Source organism: Emydura macquarii, unplaced genomic scaffold (genome assembly GCF_026122565.2).
Source record: "Emydura macquarii macquarii isolate MOO-44397 ecotype Brisbane River unplaced genomic scaffold, CSIRO-AGI_Emac_v2 contig_2406, whole genome shotgun sequence".
In the NCBI taxonomy this organism is placed as follows: domain Eukaryota; kingdom Metazoa; phylum Chordata; order Testudines; family Chelidae; genus Emydura; species Emydura macquarii.
The window spans coordinates 3,010,629-3,033,962 of NW_027132543.1; the positions used below are offsets into that span (position 1 = coordinate 3,010,629).

A 23,334-nucleotide genomic window follows, 5' to 3' on the forward strand; every position below is an offset into this window, starting at 1 on the left:
AGTTTGATGCCTACCCCATGCATCTATGAGTTACTTGATCAACTTGGGGAGGCTCGATATTTCACAACCCTCGATCTCACCAAGGGATATTGGCAAATCCTCCTCGATTCCAGCTCCAAGGAAAAGACTGCATTTGTGACCCCCAGGGGCCTGTGTCAATTCGTAAGAATGCCCTTCGGACTCCACAGGGCACCGGCGACATTCCAGCTGCTGATGGACCAGCTCCTAGGGCCACATGTGGCCTACGCCGCCACATACCTGGATGACGTCGTGGTGTACGGACAACACTGAAGTGAGTACCTGAATAAGGTGGCCGCAGTTCTGAGGACACAGCGGGATGCAGGGCTAACAGCCAACCCCCAAAAATGCCACATAGAGTAGCAGGCAACCGCCTACCTTGGATACACCTAGCTGGGGAACCCTGTAACCCCTGATCGGGAAGGTACAAGCCCTGCAGGAATACTCCCGACTGATCATGAAGAAGCAGGTGCGGCAGTTTCTGGGCTTGGCTGGCTACTATCGATGATTTGTACTCAACTTTGCCACCCTAGCCGTGCCTCTCTCAGACTTCCTGAGAAAGGACTAGCCGCTTCACTTCCGGTGGACCCCAGACAGTATAGGGCGTTTACCAATCTGAAAACCACGCTGTGCCATGAGCCAGTTCTGTACAGCCCTGATTTTAGCTGCCTCTTCGTGGTGCAGTCCGATGCCTCAGCTGTCAGACTGGGGGCCATTCTCACCCAGAACTTTGATTGAGAAGGACACCCCATCTTTTATATAAGTCGTAAGCTGTTTCCCCGGAATCAACGATACGTGACCATAGAGAAAGAGGCATTGGCCATGAAATGGGTGCTGGAGGCCCTAAAGTACTACCTCCTTGGCAGCCCCTTTACTATTATTACAGACCACGCATCCCTCTGCTGGCTCCACCAAATTAAAGACACCAATGCCCAGGCAATGCATTGATACCTCACCCTGCGACCCTTTGCCTTCAACATCCAACACCGGGCAGGTAGGGACCACACCAACGCCAATGCCTTGTCCCGTGTCGGAGAAGGGGAGCAGGTCAGCCCCGGAGACCTGGAACTGGACTTTGGGGGGATGTAACAAGGCCCTGTGGCCTTCCTTGGAGTCTGGGCCTGAGGAAAGGTTGTGTCACCCCTGCTGGGCAGAACAGGGCCCTACAGGCCAAACTGCCTGGCAATAGAGGGGCGGAGCCAAGGCAGGAAGGGGAGCTATAAAAGGCTGGCCTAGCAGCTCAGTAGGGAGGAAGCTGCTGCTGGAGGCAGACATATCTTCCCAGAGGCTGCGGCCTAGGCCTGACCCAGACCCAGCAGCTGTTGGGAGCAACTGCTCCACATAGCGGAGAATCCAAAACCTGCCCGGATTGCTGGGCCCAAGTGACTGGATAGGGCTGCTGGGCCCTAGTGATTGGGTGGGGCTGCCAGGCCCTAGTAGCTGGAATGAGCCACCTGGGACTCCTGAGTGGGAAATACCCCCTGAGGCCAGCCCTGACCTGGAGGAGCTGCCTAACGCTGGGAACTCCAGGGAGTTGATGGAATCCTGTGGACTGGAGGAACCCCTGGGACCTGGGGGAGCTGCCCTCTGCTGATGACACAGAGGAGTTTCCGGACCTGTGAGGGACTTGTGGGACTGACACTCACCTTCTACCCCAACGACCCAGAGGTAGACTGCTTCCTGCAGGTACCTGGGGACAGGGTGGGAGGAAGTGGCCCAGGGGCAGCCAACTAGCAAGTGGCTGAGTCAGGGGCTAAACCCCTTCAGCGTGTTGCGACTGGAGCCCCGCTGACTCAGTAGCAAACAGATTTGCCACTGATACGGCCCTGGGTGGGACACAGTGGAATTGGGTGGGCCTGCGTCCCCCTCCTCCCTGCCCTAACCACCCTGGGAGGGAGTGCTACCCTTTGTGTTTGGGAGACGGAGGATCCCGAGCTCCCCTGGCCCCAACTGCCTGCAAGGTCGGGGGCCCCAGACTATTTTACTAGCCCTGCCTGTGGGAAGGCTGGGGCTATAGACTGCTTACCTGCCCTAACCTGCCTGAGGGCCGGGGGCACCAGACCGCTTTACCAGCCCCACCTGTGGGAAGGCCAGAGGCAATAGACTGCTTTGCCTGCCCCGCCCAGCCTGAGGGCTGGGGGCACCAGACCGCTTGCTAGCCCGCCCCGCAGGGGGCCGGGGCTAAAGACTTGTAAACAGGCACTGTTTATTCCCTTAAACGAAGGCGCTGTAGCCTTCCTCGGAGCCTGGGCCTAAGGAAGGGTCGCGACGCTGCAGCCAGACCGTGCCACCGGCCTACACAGACCCTATGCTAATGAAGGATAGGTGTAGTAGAACTCTCATGTGCTATGCCTACTCCATGAGCTCAAAATTCCTCTGAAACACATCGCCTTCCCTGCACCCCTGTACACATACTCCAGAGGTGGGCAGGAGGAAGTGACCCAGGAAGTGGCTATGCACTCCTTTTAGATGCTCTCCTATTAGACAGCTTCAAAAGCAGCTATAGTGGATCAGAGAATCCACCTCTGTAAAGTCTAAGAAATCACTAGTAAAAACATCCAGACAAGCCTCATTTCACGTCTGAACACCCAAATAACATCACGCTTAGCCCCTTACCACAATACGCTCAGTTTCACTTTTAAACATATAACTTTTAGCACTCACAATGCACTCATCTGATTCTTCAGAGTCATACTCAAATGCACCGCCTTAATTCTGACCTCAGATGCTTTTATGGTAGTCTGCCTGTCAAGAGTGCAATAAATGACAAATGGAAAAACCTTTTCCAAACCTTTTTTCTGTTTAAGTTTTTCACTACAAAAAATGGCTTATACTTGAGATGTGGTGCTAGTGTACATGTGTTTGGAGTGTACATGTGACTGTAGTTGTACAGCTATACTGAAAAAAAGCAAATGAAACAGCCAGCACTAAATTGCAAAATCGGATTTTTTAAAACATTTTTTCTAATAAGTGTAATATGTATTTTATCCAGAAAATGTCCTAGAAAATTCAGTAGTTCAGTGAAACTGGAACTAATTTAATTACTGAAGTCTGAAACAAGGATTTTTAATCCCGCTTTATGTGAAAAGCTCAGCACAGCTCACATTAGCTATGGAGTCACCACCAACACCTAAATATTATCAAAGCTCAAAAAGTTATTCTTGGCCTTGTTTTGACTGACTATTTGTTTTTGGTTTTGGTTAAATAGAAAGAGATGTATTTTCATGGTCATACTTTAAATTGTGATTGTTCAAGTAGCCACTTTGCACAGCTGATGATTCCTTACATGTAGCTAATTCTGATGCAGGTAGGAGGATAATGAATACATTGCCTTGCCAACAAAGTTGCTAGACATGTAATCACCAACAGTTCATTGTTCAGGTGCACAGAATCAAAACCATCTGGATCTTTCTTTAAAACTGAGTCAAATGTTTCTTCGGAGAGAACACTTTGATGTTATGTTCTCAATCAGTATATAATTTTTGTGTGTTTTAACTAGCTGGAGCCAGAGATTCATTCTCCTAGATTCTTGCAAATTATATTTTCTTACAGATGGCCATTTCAATGCACATAATGCCAGCGAAGGACACTGTGCCATGAAAATCTAATTATTGGCCAGCATTAATGCCACAAACAAAAGGCAGCTTTGACAGTAGTGGTTTTTTTGGTCTCCATCTGGAAAGTTGGGCTCTATAAAGTAGTTCAGTAAGATAAGTTTCCCCTCACAGCAACTACATAATCCCGTCACAATTAAGTTGTTCTGCATTTGGCTTTTAGAGAAAGATTGTGCATTTGCTACACATTATGTCAAAGTGGAACTGCAGGGTGAAGAATGTTGTGGAGCATAGCATATTTGCTTAATAAAGCAAACATTTTGCTAAATATCAAAAGTGAGAATATGATTAGAATTACTTTAAAGAAAAATGTCTGGAGACAAAAGCTTGCTTTAACCTTAGAAAAAATAGAAAAGTAAACATACATTGAGAAGAGTAAAATCCTGGAACAAATGAGTGATCTCGTCTTGGCACAGTGTTTGAATCAGATCATGGATCAGAAAGCAATCCGGTCTAGAGTCTCTTAGATTTGTGCATTTTTAAGAACACAAGTGACCCATTTCATTTGTAAGCAGAAAACTGCAAGATCAGGGTTGTTACCATGTTATCCTTGAAAAGAAAGAAACAAAGTCCAGGGTCATGGACATATTCAAACTCTCTCACCTCATGGATTCTCATTTTGACCTTCATCTTTAGAATCCATCCTAAACATAGTCTTTCTGTTTTTGCTACCTTGCAGGTTAAAATCTCCCTGAAGATCTACTTCAGTTGTGAACTAGCTGGAAAGACTGTGGATGTGCTTGATTTAATAATCAAATAGACAGAACTCCTCTGCAGCCAATGACATTTTCCTCAGGGCTATCTTCTCTAGAATCAACAGCAGCACCAGAGATAATCCTAAGGCAGTGACACATGACCCAATATATGTGAACTACGAGAATTTTCCCATGGAATCACAAATAGCTGCCTTAAATGGAAGGGAGCAAACATTTCATTCACAGTAGCACATTATTCAGTTCAGAACTGCTCTTTGCCATTTTGGCCCAGTTTAGCCTCTCTTGCTTGCAGATTAGTGAGATACCTTAATATGTGATGGACAATACCTTTTAGATTGTATTAACTCACCAAAAATCAAATAATAAGCCAGATTGGCAACCACATTTATTAGCAAGACAAAAGCATTACAGTGAAAATATAATAAAATAATAAAAAAAGCCAACACACAAATAAGGTTACCAGTGGGGTTATCCCAGAATTAGGGCTCTGGCTGGAATCAGTTCTTCAAACCCCACCCAAGGGATTTTCTGTAGTTACAAGTTTGTAACACCCTCAGCTCAGAACAAGCACTCAGAATAAGTAAGTCTTTTATTTATACAGCTTGTCCTTTGAACTTCAGATTTCTAGAATAGGTAACAAGCAGACAGTAATTTTCACCTCAAAATGTAGCTTCAAAAAGTTGGGTCCAGAGGTGGGAATTTGTATTAATCTCCCTTCAGGTATTTCCTAGGAATCTCACTTAACTTTGTTTGTCCCAAAAGTTCCTTCTGGACTGTCAGATTGTTTAAAATAGCCTTTTGAAATGCATAACACTTCTCAAGGTTTACATTGACCGCATCTCCCATCTAGAGAAGTTACTCCAACCCATAACAACACATAAATTTTGCATTCAATACAATGAACTCTAAAGATACTTAATTCAAAACAATTTTTTCAAGGATACTGCAGGTAATTGCCATATCTGTCACACATGCACAATCGTTTGCAGAACTGCATTTGAAGTATGGATTTAGGACAAGATTTTAGATGGATAGGACACCCATTTTTAAAAATATTCTCCTAGGAGCATGTAATTTAATATAAATTTTATTTTATTTTACTTTTTTAAATGGCAAAATGAAGCTCTAGGGATCATTAAACACGACAGAGCTCATTTTCCATTACTGTGCTTTATCGTGGATTCTGCAGGAAGACTAAACATTAGGAATCTGTCACACAAAGCACCAGTGATAGATAGATAGATAGCAATCAATCCATTTGGGAGACTGAATTCTAAACAATCTCCTTCTGTTAGGCTGTGAGAGAATGCATACATTTATTTAATCAATCTTTATTATTTGTTATTATATTACTAGATATCTTCAGGAAAGTATTATTTAGACAAAATTCAATGTGATGGTTGTTGTGAGAAAGTTGTTACAAAGAGAGTTGCTACAAAAGATACTGCATCTCTGCTAAAGGTAGCAAGAACCTTATCTTAATTTCTGATGGAAATTTATTTCCTAGCTGGGAGCGAGCTAGCAAGAAAGTCCTGCTCCCTTATTATGCTGTCCAATCCACTGTTTATGATGAATGTGTTTATTGTAATGGGACTTGAGGTTGCGCTTTAGCTATCCAGAACCATGGTTTTTGAGGACCTAGAAGTTCAAGGGTAGTATCTAGAAATTAATTTGATATTAGACCTATACTTAAAAGCCAATTTAACATGCTGTGAGTCATGAGATTGACATATTTTTGTCATTCTTTGTTGTGGAATGGTGGACCAGGTGGAGTTTCTCCATGGATTTAATTTTTATCCTTTGGTTCTGTTATCCAGGGTTCCTCAACCCAGTAACTTTTAGTTTCTGCAAGTCGGTATCAGGAAATAAACCAAAGGAAATGCAGTACATATGCTATATGGCTGACAAAGGAAAATTGAAACTAAGTACTCTATCTTTAAAGCTTTACTTAACATTCTCCAGCAATTCCCATTGGAAGCTTTTACCTAAGCCTCCACTTATAAGTCTTAAGCACATTCAGATATAATAGATGATTAGAGTACCCCAAAACTTAATAAATACCACCAGTTTGAGGCAGTCTTTGGGTGAATCAGTCACAAATTTCTGGATGGCCAATCCTTCCATCTGTACCTGGAGATCCTTCCAAATGTGTCCAAAAAAGCTATTCACCTGACTCATACTTCTTATACCCCAAAAGTTACAATAAATGTCAACCAAAAGTATTACATATCTGATCAAATGGAAATAATTGTCAAGCAAAGGCAACGGTTACAAGGAATGTCCAAACAGGATGTGATTATGTGGTTTCGAGAAGTTAGTCTGACAGATGTGCCGACTGCCTGCTTTTCACCCCTGCAGATAAAAGGGCATCGAAAGTCGGGTTCAAAAGTGCCCAAAGAGTCGTGTTCATCCCTCTTCCTTTCTGGCTCTGCCTTGGCTGAACTAGGTCATGCAAAAGAAAATATATTAAATGACTTCTCCTAGAAATAAGCAAATAAGCAAAACAACTGATAGTTCATCTCAATAGTTGCTAGTGGCGTAGACACCTTGTGGTTTGTTAAAATGCTTCCCTTCAGCATAGCATATCACCATAGGCATGAATGAAATGGGAAATGAACATTGGATTAACACATTCACACCTAATAAAGTGGTGCAGATTTCTGTCCAGACAAAAATGGGTAACTTTTAATATATGAGTATCCAGGGGCAGTGGAAAATTTAGAGCAGATTTTAGACTGCATGCTACCTTCACAAGTAAGAGAGACACTCAGCTGAGGTAAATGTTACAGCTTTAACCAATTAATGTTACTCTCCCAACCAATATCACTTCTACCTTGTGACCTTTATTCAGTAAATTGTTTTTCACTCATATGTTTATCTCAGTCAGGCACACCAGGTAAGCTGGTGGATGAAGCATAATTTACGCTACTCTGTTTATTTACCCTAAGCAACTAACTAACTAGACTGAACTAACAGTCTTAGTCCTTAAGATTTAAGTTGTCCCTGCAAAATGTGTGTATCATGTCCACATATGCTGGAAATCCCATGTTCATTTCTGTGTTTGCTGTTCTTTCCTTTTATTGAAAATTTGTCCCATTTCACAAAAATGGAAAAAAAAAATTCCAGATTTTAAATTACAGATGGAACAGTAACACCATGTTTTATTGTGGTAGTACATGTAACTTTCAGTTTCTAGTCTTGGTACCTTTAATTCGTTTAAAATAGCAAATATAGCAACTATGTTGCTTGTCCCACTTAATGAGAGGGCTCTGGAAAAGCCATTTATCAATCCCTTTGTGTAAGTCACTGCCTCAACTCATCTGCACCAGTAGCATTCTTTGAAGCGCCAGTGTGGATCAATGTGGACATTTCAAACAGAGATGTACCTAAGAAGTAACACAGGATGCAAGTAGTTGACTAGTAATTACTATTCTCCGAGCTGTAATTATATAATTAAATGTGTTGACTTAACAACATGGAAGCAAACAAAATCCACTTAATTTGAAACACTGTGGAAGGGAGAAAATACATTTGCCAAATAATAAAAGGAGAAAAAGCTGACCTGGAAAGAAATGTAGGGCCAGACCTCAACTGTTATAAATCATCATTGCTTCCTCTGATTCATTATATTTCCACCTCTAGGAGGAACAAAAACAAAATTTTACAAAACTATATAACAAAGTATATGCCACTAAACTTGTGGCAAGAACACAAACAGTTGCTTTAGATATTTTGAGTTAAAAATAATTAGATTTAAAATTAAAGTCCCTATTCTTAGGCTGCTGCTTAAAAATCATATGATTTGGGTCCAGGGTAATAATTTCAAACCGAGAAGTAGCTTATCCAAAGAATTAACAATTTGTGATTAGAAATCCAGGAAAGTTAGTCCAAACAGAAGAGTTTTTTATTTTTCTCTGCAGCTTCATTGAGACCAGGATTCTGGTTTATTAAACTGTAGACAAAAGCTGGGAAGTTTTATCAAATAGTCTGACACTCTCTAATTGAGACAGCCAACTGGAACAGAATGGAATTTAGAATATGTACATAGTTTACCTAGTACACTAGTATTCAACTTTCATTCTCAAACCACTAATCTCTTCAATCGTAATTGAAACACCAATCACAAGTTTGTTCAACTAGTTTCTTTTCAAACTGAAACTCTAGAGAACAATTTACAACATGCTTGTAAGGTATTTATGTCAATGCTGATGCCCTTGAAGTCAGTGAAGCCTTCCTTAGCCTTTCCATTCTGTTTGATATAGCTCAAGACAATGGACAAGTACGAAAAATTACTGACATCAGAAGTTCCATCAGGTAATATTTTTGACAATAAAATCTTTACAATTCCCATAAACTCAGAGTAGACCAGTGCTTTTGCAACTTATTCAGTTTGATCATTCTGAGTCCTCTGAAAGTACCTAGATCACTTTTTTCAGTCTCCAGATATGTTCCTTGTAAACTATTTTACATTTTTAAATATTTTAATAAAACAAAAGAGTAAATTATTGCCTTTATTTAATCCCTTTGTTACTTTGAAAATAAGTAGTATGGATTGTGGAAGATATTATTCCAGGAAAAATTCAGTAGGTCAGATCCTCAGTTGGTGTAAACTGGCATAGCTACGTTCATTCCAATGGACATATGCCAATTTATAGCAGCCATATTGTTTGGTAGAAAAAGCATTAACTCCCACTTAGGTCTTAATCATAATAAACATGTTTCTGACTTTAAGCAGTCTAACAATTCTTTCTAGCCTGCTGTGGTATTTGAGATCTTAAGTGTCAAATGAGTGGAAAATGAAATTTTTTTCCCACAGGAAATGTCAACTTTTTGGTGATTTTTATTTTTTTTTGGTAAAAATTTGACAAAAAGATTATGTTTCTGCTGCTGCTGCAGTGACTCCCGGGCAGGGGTGGGGACAGAGGCAGGGGCAGGACTGGGATCAGGGGCCCAGGTGGCCGAGCCACCAAGGTGCGGCTCCACTTGACCCAGAATGGGGGTCAGGGGCATGGGTCCAGGGTGTGGGCCATAGCCTATGACAGGCCTGATCGCCATGATGGACTTGGCACCCGGAGCCACAGCAGTGGGCAGGGGGGGACTCAGGTTAGGGCCGTCAGGAGGGGGTGGGGGTAGCTGTCCTGCCAGGCATGGGAGCTCGAGCCCTGGTTGCTCGGTACCAGCCATTGCCTCAAGAGGCTCAGCAGATGTATGTGGAATGCTGTCCGCAGTTAGGCAGGTGGAATGGTCCAGGGGCAAGGGCGGGGACAGCAGTCTGGGCAAGGGCGGGAGACTGGAGGAGGAGATCACTGCCCATATCGATTCCTGCTGGCAAGGGGTCATCTTCCCCCTCAGTGATCAGGGTCAGACCCAGGGCCTTGATCTCCATGAAGATGGATCCAGAGTCGCCCACCACCACCATGGGGGCCACCCTGCCAGAAGCCGAGGCAGCAGCTGCCCCAGTGCTGACGGGAGCGCAGATGACAAGGTGGTGGGGGCCGCTCCCTCCGAGGACTCCCCAGGGAGGGAATCTAAAAGGGCCTCAAGGAAAGGGGCTATGCTGCCCCTCTTTGCTGCTGCGACTTCCTCCTCAACTGTCATCTCCCACTGGACCTCATCGGGGGGCACAGCAGAGGCCCCATTAGTGGCAACCCACAACAAAGACTTTCAGGGGGCTTCCTCCCCATCCGAGGTGACAGGGAAGTTCTGGGCCTTCTTGCGCTTTCTGCGCTTCCCCTCGATAAGCACCCAGCCCTCCAAGGTTTAGCAGAAGTCTGGTCAGCAGGGGTAGTGCTCGGGAAAGAGCAAAAATGTCAGGGGCGGAGGGGCTGGGGACAGGGTGACAAGGGGATGGGAGACCTTCCCCTGGGGTGAGCCGAAGACCAACCCAGCCACCCTCTCCTCTGTGGGCCCCGCCCCAGGATGGGCTGTGGTGACGACGGGGCCTGTCCACTCATCTGGGAGCAACAGGGGGGCTTCCCCCGTGTCTCCAGTGGTGGTGGAGACAGGCACAAGAGGAGGACGAGGGGTGGCCACAGGGGCCAGGTGCTCAGGGTCACCAGTGGTGGCAGGGCTGTGCGTGCTGGGACCTCAGGGGGCCCAGGTGCTCCTCTGTGCCAGGTTAGGGGGCAGTCCCTCCGGATGTGCCCTGTCACCAGGCAGAGGAAGCACCAGGCCTCCCCCAATGAATAATGAACCCTGTACTGGGTTGCTTGATGGGACACCAGGAAGGGCCTCTCAAGAGCCTCCCCGTCACATGCCGTTGCTGGCAGCAGCTGTATTTGGACCCGCTGGCGGAACGACAAAATATGACAGAGGGCAGGGTCCTTGTGGACCAATAGGAGAGGGCTGATGACAGAAATGGGCTTCCCCAGAGTGTAGAGGAAAGGGAGCAGGGTGGCATTTGGGAGAAAAGGCTGGATGGAGGTGAGCACCACCCATACACCCAGGTCCTTCAGGGGGTCTAAGGAAACATAGACACTCCTCACCACCAGGCCCTTCTCTACTGCCTCCTGGGACGCAGCCTCCAATGGCAAGAATACTACCTTTCCATACATCTTGGAGGCTGCCACAATGACTGAGGGCTCCACCAGCCATGCCAACACCCTCACATAAGTCTTGACGTGGGGTGAGGCGGCTACTGGGAGGCAACGGATTCCATGCCTCCTGGTCAGTGTGGGGAAGGGGCCCTGGACACTAGAGATGATACTTGAGGAGACAGCAAGGACAGATGATGGGACAGCGGTTGGAGGGGTGGCAGCCACCTTGGCATATGCTGTGGGGGTCAAGGCAGGAGCACCCCCAGAGCTGGTGGAGGGGTTGGCAGAGGAAGGGGGACTCAGCCAATGGCAGGGCCACAGCGCGGACAGCAGCCCCTGCCCCGGGAGGCTTCACCTTCCGGACAGGGCTCTTGCTTTTCTTTTTCCCCTGGCCTTTTCTGCTGGCTGAGGAAGTCGTAGCAACAGCGGTGGAGGTCCCACCCATGCGTGCCGCTGCCAGTTCTCCTGTGTGGGCAATGGTGGCATTAGATCTGGCAGCGGTGATGGTCATCGTGTTAGCTGTGGGAATGGGTGGGGGAACAGGCTGAGGGCAGGGGACAGGGTGACTGGGGGAGGAGTTTCCCTCATAGTCTCCCCATCCATTTGTGAGACAGGGCAAGAGCAAGCACCCTCCCGTACCACTGTGGAAGACCACTAAAGTGTGATGCAGTTCCCTGACCTACCGCTAGAAGGGAGCACTGGACCCGCTGAGATAGAAGAGCTTTGCCACAGTATATACAAAATCATATAAGAACAAGAAAAGATGGTATGAGTCATGCATTTTGGTTTCCATGCTCTCTGTCCATCCCCAAGCAATTCAACAATGGGAGCAAAAGACAGAAGGAGGGGTTTGGTGGTGGGAATGGTAAGAGTGGTGGTGGTGATATATCAGACCTGTTTTTCTTCATCCAATGGAAGCCCCTCACCTCAAATCTTGAAGTTGGGGCCCTGTGAATTGGAAAGGAGAATGGTGAAAGCATGAAGAAGTGATGGTGGGGAGCAGCTGCACTCCAAGCAGTGAGTACATGTGAATAAATAGGCCAATGGGAGTGTAATGAGACACACAAGTCTGCAAAGAAGGCAGCAGAAACCAGCTGGGAAACTGAGGCTGAGTAGTTGCTACAGTACCCAATGACAGAAGGGGGCACTCTGGTAAAGATAAACTATAAAAGGGAGTTAATGCTGCTCCAACCAGCTTTTACTCTCACTACATGCTATTAGCTTTCTGAGGTTGTAAGTGGTGGTCCAGAAGGAACCATGAAAGAGAGGCCAAAAATTCCTTGAGCTTAGGACAGCATTATCATTTTACCACATATTCCCTATGCTACTTAAGCAATGTCCCTTGCTCCCTACAATCGTCTTCTCCCTGATGGAAGCATTCAAAGGAAACTCTTTGAGATGAACGCTGTGGTGCCGCTTGGTTCCTCCCATCTCTCCTACATAAGCTGCATAAGGAGAATCTATATGACCCTTTATTTTTAATTTATCTTAGTGTGCTTAGATTTGTAATAATGCATGTAGCCAGTTAATCTTGAAGTGCAGGAGATTATCTCGCCATGATGAAGAAGAAATCTTTCACTCTACTTCTAGCCTCTGATAACAATGCTGGCTGGAGATTTGGGAAAGGGTAGTATTCAAGTTGGTTTCCTCATATATTTTGCTCTTAGCTAACTTAGTATTGTGTATGAAGCAGGTCATTACATTTTCTGTTGTGTGTTTTTAAAAAAATGAACACACTCACATGCATATATGGGAATATATTAAATAATTGATTCTGTGCATCAGTCTTCACTTTAGAGAATGTGAAGGAGATTCCTACGCCTGAGCCATTCTTTTTAAGTGACAAATCTGAAGAACTGTCCAAAATTGAGATGTCAGTAGAGGAGGGCTTGGAACAAACTGATAAATTAAACAGTAATAAGTCACCAGAACCCGATAGTATTCCCCCAAGAGCAATGAAGGAGCTCAAATACAAAATTCCAGAACTATTCACTGTGTTATGTAACCTGCCACTTAAATCAGAGTCTGAGATGACTGGAGGATAGCTAATGTAATGTAACATAATTTTTTTTAAAAAAGGCTCCTGAGGCAAATCCTGACAATTACAAGCCAGTAAGACAAACTTCAGTTCCAGTCAAATTGGTTGAAACTATAGTAAAGAACAGAATTATCAGACACATAGATTAACATGATTTGTTGGGGAAGAGTCAACATGACTTTTATAAAGGGAAATCATGACTCTCCAATCTCTTAGAATTGCTTGACGAGGTCAACAAACGTGTAAAAGGGTGATCCAGTGATTATTTTGTACTTGGATTTTCAGAAAGCCTTTGATAAGGTCCCTTACCAAAGGTTCTTAAGCAAAGGAAGTCAGTAATGGGATAAAAGAGAAAGTCTCTCCTGGATCAGTATCTGGTTAAAAGACAGGAAACAAAGAGTAGGAATAAAAAGCCAGTTTTTAGGCCAGTGGAGATATGTAAACAGCTAGGTCACTCAATCATCTGTACTGGAAGCAGTACTGTTCAATATATTCATAAATGAACTGGAAATAGGGGCAAACAGTGAGGTGGCAAAGTTTGCAGACAATACAAAATTACTCAAGATAGTTAGGTCCAAAGCTGATTGAGAAGAATTACAAAGGGATCTCAAAAAACTGGATGAATGCGCAGACGAAATTCATTGTTGCTAAAAGCAAGTAATGCACATTAGAAACATAATCCCAACTGTACATTCAAAATGATGGTGTCTACATTAGCTGTTACCCACTCAGGAAAGATATCTTGCAGTCATTGTGTTTAGTTCTTTGAAACATCTGCTTAATGTGCAGTGGCAATCAAAAAAAAAAACTAACAGAATGTTAGGAATCATTAGGAAAAGGATAGGTAATAAAAAATATATATATATATAATGTCACTCTACAAATTCATGGTACATCCACATTTTCAGTACTGTGTAGAGTTTTGGTAACTCCATCTCAAAAAAGATATCAGAACTGAAAAGGCTACAGAGAAGATAAACAAAAATTATTAGGTGTGTGTAACAGCTTCCATATGACCAGAGATTAAAAAGATTGGGACTATTCAGATTGGAAAAGAGATAATTAAGAAAGGATATGATAGAGATCTATAAAATAATAAATGGTGTGGAGAAAGGGAATAGGGAAGTGTTATTTATCTCTTCACATAACCCAATTAAATTAGTAGGCAACAGGTTTAAAACAAACATAAGGAGGTACTTCTTCACACAATGCATAGTTAGGGTATGGAACCTTTTTCCAAGGCATGTTGTGAAGCTCAAAACTATAACTGGATTTAACTGGATTAAAAAAAAATCAGATAGGTTCATGAAGGATAGGTCAGTTAGCTAAATTGGTCAGGGACACAATCCCATGCTCTGGATGTCCCTAAACCTCTGACTGCTAGAAATTGCCCTGTTCTGTTCATTCCCTCTCGAACATCTGATAGCCGCTACTGTTGGAAGACAGGATATTGGGCTAGATGGATCATTGGTCTGATCCAGTATGGCCATTCTTATGTTCTTAAACACACGATTGCTGTCTATGCAATCTGTTTATGTCAATGAGTTTTCAATGTTGGCATGTAGGCCCAGATTCAGCAGAGTATTTAAGCACGTCTAATTTAAGCATGTGAATAATCCATTGAGTTCAGTAAGAGCACTGTGTGCAATACCAAAACTTTATTTTTTTTTTAATTCGTCATACAATTAAGACCTCATATTTTGCATGTGGTTTAAAGAGCATGTAGAGTGCAAGTGTTGTATAGTAGCTATTTTTTAACAAGTCTATCTTACTCATTCAGTATTATGGATACATGATATTCAAATGCTCATTTATATGTATTTATTTGTTATGGATTAGTAATTCAGGTCCAAATCACTACATTTGTAATGGTTTCATTGGGTAAATAAAATAGGTTTGCAAATAACAGTGTATAAAATATAACTGAAACACTCTTTGCCCCTTAGACTTTAAGAGTATATTGTATTATACAGATTATATAAAAAGGTTTTAACAACATATTTCATAATCTCTAGCCTATAAATTATAAATTCATTTCTAACTGAAAAAATCCTTGATGCACCTATTTAAAAAAGAAGCAACATACATTGCAAAGTCATGTTTTAGTGCAACTGTAACAAAATGGGAGAAAATTAATCCATTAAAAATTTGTTAGATAATAATTACAAATAAATATTCAAAGTGGTATAGTGTTGGCTGTGTTAACTGACATTAATAAGAATCATCCTTATACTATCCTTTTGCAAAATCCACGAACAGTTAAAGCTAAAAATTTTGACTGAAACTCAATGCTTAAGTCGTTCCATTGTGCCTAGCTTGTGCTGGTCTGCTTAGATATGATGGGCCTGAGCCAAAGTTCATTGAAGTCAGTGGAAAAGTACTGACTTCAGAAGGCTTTGGATCAAGCCATATGAAAGTGTTGGCCTTGCAGGTCTGTCAAGTGTCATTCATGTTCTGATAGTCACACATTTGGCAGCCCTGTAATATGCATTCCCATTGGATTCTTATGTATGTGGCTGAGGTGCAGGAAAGCAGCAGACATTTGTATGCAGTTCTGACTTTTGGCCAACACAGGCTAGTGTGGTGCCTACTGAGCTAACAGTCCAGTGGTTCTTTGGTCTGCTAGATCAGGCCTATGAAGAAACAACAAATAGGCAGCAGATGCTGTTGGAGAAAGCGATAGGGACAACAGCACAAGATGGGGGGCGGGAATTCCATCCTTAAGCTCTCTTTCCTCCCTCCTCAGGAGTCTCAGTAGTTATCTACACTCTTGAGCACTATACCCTCTTCTCCCAACGTCACTGGACCCGGGAAACAACTAACTTCGGGGGACAACGAATGAAAAACAGGGAGGGACGTGGGGGTCACAGGGTCAAAAGGAGGGAACCGGAGGGGGACACCGAGCAGAGAACCCCGGACAGCGCCCACTGCTCCCGGAAGGCATCAAGGGAGCCGGCGGACGCTGCCCAGAGGAACTCTGCCCGGAGCCGTGAGCACACAAGGGACCGGAAGTAGGCCCCACAGTCGCAGAGCACCCCCCGGCCAACCTCCTCTCCCTGGTCTTGTAGATGGCCAGTTTGGCCAGGGCTAGGAGGAGGTTGACCAGGAGGTCCCGCGACTTTGTGGGGCCACGGATAGGGTGTGTGTAAATAAACAGGTGCGGGGAGAAGTGCAGCCAGAACCTCAACAAGAGGTTCTGGAGGAGCCGGAACAGGGGCTGCAGCCTGGCGCACTCCAGGTAGACGTGCGCCAGGGTCTCCCTCACGCCGCAGTAAGGGCAGGTGTCGGGATGAGGGGTGAACCGCGCCAAGTACACGCCCGTGCTCACGGCCCCGTGAAGGAGCCGCCAACTAATGTCCCCGGTGGGCCGCGGAGTCAAGGTGGAATAAAGACTGGCCCACCGGGGGTCCTCGCCCTCCGCAGATGGTAGCAGGTCCCGCCACTTGGTGTCAGGGCGGGACACGAGGGCGAGGAAGTGAATGGTGTGGAGCACGAGCGTGTACAGATGGTCCCTGGGCGCGGTTTGAAAAAGAACCGGCTGCAACTCGTGCAGCCGGCTCGGGGCGTAGGGGGAGGGGGGCCGGGGGGGGTCACGGGGCCGGGGCCCGATGGAAAGCACCGGAGGGCTAGGAGAGAGGGGGGGGCGGGGGCCGCCCTCTCGCAGGACCCGCTCGAGGTAAACCCGAGCAGCAGGGAGCAAGGCTGCCTTCACCTCCTGGAGTAGGCGCCGGGGGGTGCGAAGGGTGGAGAGCCCCATGCGCCGAGCCAGCGCCTGGGGATCCACCCAGTCCCCCCGGGCGTAGTCCAGGAGGTCTCCGATCTTGGTGGCGCCCGCCAGGACCAACCTCCGTCGCACCGAGGGGGTCTCCGCCACCCGCACACGAAGATGGGGGTTGTGTAGCAGGGGCTCCGCGAGGAGATCCTCCCCCTCGGGGACCAAAGGGGACCTGGAGGCAGAGACCAGCCTCCAGGTCCGGAGGAGGTCCTGGTAGAAGACCGGCAGCTCGGAGAGGTCTCGCGGAAGACCCCTCGGGTGGAGAAAAAAGAGCTGCCGGTCGTATCGGAGCCCTCGGAGGCGGCGGAGGAAGGCGTGCGCCAAGTGGCTCCACGCCGGACTACCTGCACCATAAAGGAGTCTCTGCAGGGCCTGGAGGCGGAAGGTATGGACCTGGCTGCGGATGCAGCACAGGCCCTGCCCCCCGTCCTCCAGGGGAAGACTCAGGATCCCTGCAGAGACCCAGTGCAGTCCTGGCCAAAAGAACTCCAGAACTAGCTTCTGGAGGTAGGCCAGGAAACTCGGGGTCGGGACCAGGGTGTTGAGCCGGTGCCAGAGCATGGACAGGACCAGCTGGTTGAGCACCAGCGCCCTCCCCCGGAGGGAAAGGCACCGGAGCAGTCCTGTCCATCTCCGCAGCCGCTCAGACACCCTGCCCTCCAAATCCTGCCAGTTCTCCGCCGGGGAGGGATGGGTGGCGGAAAGGTAAACGCCCAGATAGAGCAGCGGACCCGCGCTCCACCGGATGGCTTGAAGCGCGGGTGGGGAGGGAGCTCGCCCACCGCCCGGCCCCTACCATCAGGCCAGAGCTCTTGGCCCAGTTGACCCGGGCGGAGGAGGCCGCCGAGTAGACGGCCAGGCAAGCCTCCAACCGCACCAGGTCGCCCGGGTCCTGGACCACGAGGAGCACGTCGTCGGCGTACGCTGACAAGACCAGCCTCAGCGCTGGCTCACGGAGCACCAAACCTGTCATCCTCCGACGGAGGAGACAGAGGAAGGGCTCAATGGCCAGGGCGTACAGCTGGCCCGACAGTGGACAGCCTTGGCGCACTCCACGCCCGAAGCTGACCGGTTCGGTCAGGGTCCAGTTGAGCTTGACCAAACACTCCGCGGAGGCGTACAGCACCCGGAGAAAGCCCACAAAGCGGGGCCCGAAGCCGAACGCCCGCAGGGTGCCCAGGAGATACCCGTGGTCCATCCGGTCGAACGCCTTCTCCTGGTCCAGGGACAGGAGGGCGAACGACAGACCGTCCCTACGCCCGAGCTCCAGGAGATCCCGGACCAGATACAAGTTGTCAAAAATGGTCCGGCCCGGGACGGTGTAGGTCTGGTCGGGATGGACCACGTCCTGCAGCACGGACCCCAGCCGCAGCGAGATGGCCTTGGCTATGATCTTATAGTCCGTGCTGAGGAGCGAGACGGGACGCCAATTCCGAAGGTCACGGAGGTCCCCCTTCTTAGGCAGCAGAGCGAGCACGGCCCGCCTGCAGGAAAGGGGGAGCGCTCCGCCCCCCTCGGACTCGGCCCAGACGATGGCGAGGTCCGGGCCGAGGACGTCCCAGAACGCGCGGTAGAACTCCACGGTCAGCCCGTCCATGCCCGGAGATTTATTAGTGGGCATGAGACGGAGGGCCGCCGAGAACTCGGCCAGAGTGAGAGGTAACTCCAGCCGGTCCCGGTTGCCCGCGCCGACCGTGGGGAGTTCGTTCCAGAGGACCCTGCGGGCGGCGGCGGCGGTCGGATCCGGGGAGAAGAGGTCAGCGTAGAAGGCCCTGGCCCTGCCACGCATCTCCACCGGATCCGTGAGGGGGGCACCGTCGGCCGCCAAAAGGCAGATGACGTGCTTCCGGGCCCCCCTCCGTTTCTCCAGGGCATAGAAGAAGCGGGAGCCGCGGTCCATCTCCCGAAGGAGACGGATGCGGGATCGAACAAAGGCACCCCGAGCCCGGAGGTCTTCGAGGGCCCGGAGCTCCTCCCGCTTCTCCCGGCACGCTCCGCAGAGGGACGGATCACAGGGGTCGGCGGCCAGACGCCTCTCCAGCTCTAAAACCTCCCGCTCCAGCTGCTCTATCCCCGCATCCCTCCGCCGGCTGGCCCCCCGAGTGTAGTCACGGCAGAAGAGCCGGGCACGCACCTTCCCCACGTCCCACCAGCGCCGCGCCGAGGGAAAGGCGCGCCTCTGCTCCCGCCAGGCCAGCCAGAACTCCCGGAAGGACGCCACGAAGCCCACGTCCTCCAGCAGGCTGTTGTTAAAATGCCAGTAGGCCGGCCCCGGCCTCTCCCCGGTGAGAGAGGCCGTCACGGACACCAGATGGTGATCCGAGAAGGGGGCCGGCCGTACGCTGGAGGAGTGGGCCCGGGAAAGATGGTGGCGAGAAACATAAATGCGGTCCAACCGGGAGTGGCGCGACCGATCTTCCCCCACCCGGACAAAGGTGAAGGTGACGACGTCGTCCGGGTGGTGGTCGCGCCAGACGTCCACCAGGGAGTGATGGTCTATGATCTCCCGGAGGACGTCTGCGGCGGCCGGGCACTGCTCGGTCCCCGTGCGGTCCCGTTCCTCGAGGGTGGTGTTGAAGTCCCCGCCCAGGACCAGGCACTCGTGAGGATCCAAGGTGCCGAGGAAGGCGGACGCCTGCTGGAAGAACCGCACCCTCTCCGAGCCCGATGTCGGGGCATAGGCGTTGACTAAATTCAACGCCAGCCCCTCCATACGGACCCGGAGGTGCAGCAGGCGACCCGGCACGACCTCGGCAACCCCCAGCACCTCGGGCTGTAGGTCGGGGGAGAACAGGGTGGCCACTCCGCCCGCGCGGGCGGAGAGATGACTAAAGAACACCCCGTCCCCCCACTCCAGCCGCCAAGCAGCCTCGGCGGCCGGATCCGTATGGGTCTCCTGCAGGAACACCACCGAGTACCCCCCCTCCCGCAGGAAGGAGAGTACTTGGGTCCTGCGGAGACCCATCCTACAGCCCCTGGTGTTCAAAGTGGCGAAGACCGTTGGGGCCATGAGGAGGGCTGGGGAGGATCCTCACTGGCAGGAACGCCGGCAGGCCCCGTCAGGCCCCCCAGCAATCCGTGGCCGACCCCAAAAGCCAGAAGGGAGGCACGGAAGCTGAGGGCCCGGCGGTAGGAGGCAGCGTCCCGCCGCCCGGTCCCCTTCCCCTCTCTCAAGAGAGCCCTCACGGCCTGGAGGACGAGATGGAAATCCCCCCAGCGCTGCAGGGCGAGCTGCACCCGATTCCTGGCCCCACGACAGTTGGCCAGGAAGGTCCGCAGCTCAGCCCGCAGCGCCGTGGGGGCCGGGGTAGAGGACCCCGGACCGTCCTCCGGCCCGGGCCCCGCAGCGGCCCCGTGGCCGACAGAGACGGGCAGACAGGGGGCGGAGCCCCGGCGCAGCGCCGATGGCACGGGCGCCGCGCCGCCCGCCTCGACCCCCGGCACAAGGGGCGGCGGCAGAGGGAAGACAGCAGCCCCAGATGGAAGGGAAGACTCAAATCCCGCCCCCTGGGAGTCGGCAGATGGCAAGGGGAATGGCACGTCCCCAGGGGCGGGAACAATCCGGGAACTGGGCAGGGGAGGGACAGGGACAAAATCAGGGGCGGGAACAGAGTCAGGACCGGGGGCGGGATCAGGGACAGAGGCGGGGGCGGGGTGGGGATCAGGGGCCCCAAGGGCAGCCCCGCCAGGAGATGACTCCTCCGGACCCAGCTCAGGGGTCAGGGGCGTAGGGTCAGGAGGGGGGCCCTCGGCGACACTCGGCCCGGGCGCCAGGACGGGCTCGGCGCCCACGGCCCCCGCGAGAGACAGGGGGCGGCTCAGATCAGGGCCCCCGGGAGGGGTGAGAGACAGCTGCCCTGCCTCTGATGCCCCGGGGCCCGGCTGCTCGGCGCTGGCCGTCGCCTCGAGAGGCTCGGCGGCCGCCGATGGAAGGCCGGCCACAGCCAGGCAATCGGGGGCATCGGGTGGTGGCAGCTCAAGGGCAGGAACAGCCGTCTGAGGGAGAGGAGAGGGAGGGAGGGGAAGGGCCGGCATCAGACCGCCGAGATCGAGGCCCGGTGGCAAAGGGTCGTCCTCCCCCTGGGTGACCGGGGTCAGACCCAGGGACTCAATCTCGGCAAAGATGGAGCTATAGTCTCCCTCCGCCACCCCGGGTGCCGCCTGATCGGCGACAGGGGGCGAGGCGAGCAGGGTGGCCGAGGCATCTCCCTCCGCGGCTCCCGCAGGGAGGGGGGCGAGGGGGGCCTCCAAGATGGGGGCGGAACTACTCCGCCGCGCTGCTGCAACGGCCTCCACGACCGGCGCCACCTGCGGGATGTCGTCGGGGGGCGCAGCCGAAGGCTCAGCGGGGACAGCCCCCTTCCGGGACTTCCGGGGGGCTTCCTCCCCGTCCGAGTGAGCGGGGAGGTGCCGAGCCTTCTTCCGCTTGCTGCGCTTCTCCCCGACGAGCACCCAGCCCTCCAGAGTGGTGACGGAGGGCGGGCCCGCAGGGCCGGGGTCGGGCGGCAAGGGGGGCGAAATCAAGGGACCAAGGGGCGGGGACAGGGCAGCGAGGGGGTGGGGAACCTCCCCCTGGGGCAGGCCCTCTCCCAAGCCCGGAGCCAACCCGGGCGCCCTCTCCCCCACGGGCCCCGTCCCAGAACTCACTACGGGGGCGACGGGGTCCGGCCGCTCACCGGGGCACGACGGGGGGGCCACCCCCGCGTCCCGAGCGGAGATGGACTCAGAAGGAAGGGGGGGAGGGGCGGCCACGGGCGCCGGGCATCCGGGGCTGCTGGCGGTGGTAGGGCCGGGGCCCGCCGGGGCCTCGGGCGGCCCAGGTGCTCCTCCGTGCCGGGCCAAGGGGCAATCCCTCCGGACGTGCCCCATCGCCCGGCAGAGGAAGCACCGGGCCTCCCCCGAGGAATAATGCACCCGGTAGTGGGCCCCCTGATAGGGCACCAGAAAGGACCCCTCGAGAGCCCCCCCGTCACGCGCCACCGCCGGCGGCAGCTGTAGTTGAACCTGCCGGCGGAAGGACAGGACGTGACGGAGGGCGGGGTCTTTGCAGCCCAGCGGGAGAGGGCTGAGGACCGAAATGGGCTTCCCCAGGGTGGAGAGGAAGGGGAGCAGGGCAGCGTTGGGGAGGAAGGGCGGGACGGAGGTCAAGACCACTCGGACGCCCAGGTCCTCCAGGGGTTCGAGGGGGACGTAGACGCCCCCCACCGCCAGGCCCCTCTCGACCGCCTCCTGGGCGGCGGCCTCCGATGCCAGGAAGAAGACGACCTTCCCGAACATCTTGGAGGCCGCCACGATGGCCGAGGGCCCCACCACCCGCGCCAACGCCCGCACATAGGTCTCGACGTGCGGCGAGGCGGGCACCAGGAGGCAACGGACGCCGTGCTTCCTGGTCAGGGTGGAGAAGGGGCCCCGGCCGCTGGAGATGGAACTAGAGGAGGCGGCGGGGGCAGATGACGAGGCGGTGGCTGGACGGGGGGCAGCTACCTGGGCGTACGCTCTGGGGAGGGGAGCAGAAGCGCCCCCAGAGCTGGTGGAGGGGGCGGCAGGGGAGGGGAGGGCCGCGGCCGATGGTGGGGCCGCGGAAGGGAGGGAAGTCCGCCCCTCGGGGGGTGGGGCCTTCCGGGCAGGGCCCTTGCCCTTCTTCCCACCCTGGCCCTTCCTGCCGGTCGAGGGAGGCAAAGCAGCAGCGACGGAGGTCCCCCCTGCGCCGGCTGCCCCCGGTGTCTCGGGAGGGGCAGCGGTGGCAGAAGGAGCAGCGGTCGCATCGGCGGCCAGCGGGGCGGGCGGGGGAAGGGGATCAGGGGAGGGGACAGGGACCATCGCAGGGGCCGCCTGATCCATCAAAGGGGGGGGCACGGAAGAGCGAGCAACCGGAAGGGGAAGGGAGGAGGAAGGGGGCGGGTCTAGACAGACCACCCCGCCCTGCCAGGCTGCGAGCAGGGCGGGGTTCCAGGGGCAAACACCGAGGGGCAAGGGCGGTCAGGGGAGGGGGACAGACAGAACGGCTCACCACCCCTCCCCGCTAGGCTGTAGGCTGGGGAGGGGGGTGCCGCAAGGGGGGGGGGTGGGGCGAGAAGGGGGGGGGGTGCCGGCTCCTCCGGCTGCACTGGGAATGGGGGGGAGGGTCACAAGCTCATTGGGGAGTGCGGTGAATAGGGGTCAAAAGAAAGAAGCACTGGGGTCCTGGGGGCTCACAGGTGCTGGGGAACACCCGGGCGCACTGAGCGGGGGAGGGGGCAGGGCAGCGCAGGGAAAGGCAACAGGGGCACGGGGAGAGCAGGGGCAGGCACAGAACAAGGGCGGGGGAGGGAGGAGCAAAAAAGCCCCAGGGAGCGGGGCAGGAACAAACAAACCTACTGAAGGGCGGGGCCGGGCGGGGCAAACAAACCAAACACTCAGGGCCGGGGAAGGACAAAGGCAAGGGGCAGGCTAAACTAAACGGGGGGCTCCAGAGGGCAGAGCGGGGAACAAGGGGAGCCCTCCAACCCAGCAAGGGGAGGAGGGCAAAGGGCAGGGGGGCACAGGCGCCCAGGTGGGCTCAGGTGGTGGGAAGGAGCCAAGTCCTTGCTGCTGCAAAAGTCCCAGGCAGTCCAGGGGACGAGCGGCCCAGCCGAGGGCGAGGAGGGGCGACAAACGG

The 23,334-nt window shown here is 51.9% G+C and overlaps 1 protein-coding gene across 1 annotated transcript; it reads right to left on the reverse strand.

Moving 5' to 3' along the window:
• Nucleotides 1-19,679: 19,679 nt before the first annotated feature.
• On the reverse strand, nt 19,680-22,517 carry LOC137161924 (proline-rich protein 36-like). Its single transcript, XM_067561416.1, has one exon. It carries the CDS (start codon nt 22,515-22,517, stop codon nt 19,680-19,682), a length of 2,838 nt encoding a protein of 945 aa, XP_067417517.1.
• Nucleotides 22,518-23,334: the final 817 nt, after the last annotated feature.

Coding starts and splice junctions, on each gene's coding strand:
- LOC137161924 (XM_067561416.1), bottom strand. CDS start 22,517: ATGGTCCCTGTCCCCTCCCCTGATCCCCTTCCCCCGCCCGCCCCGCTG.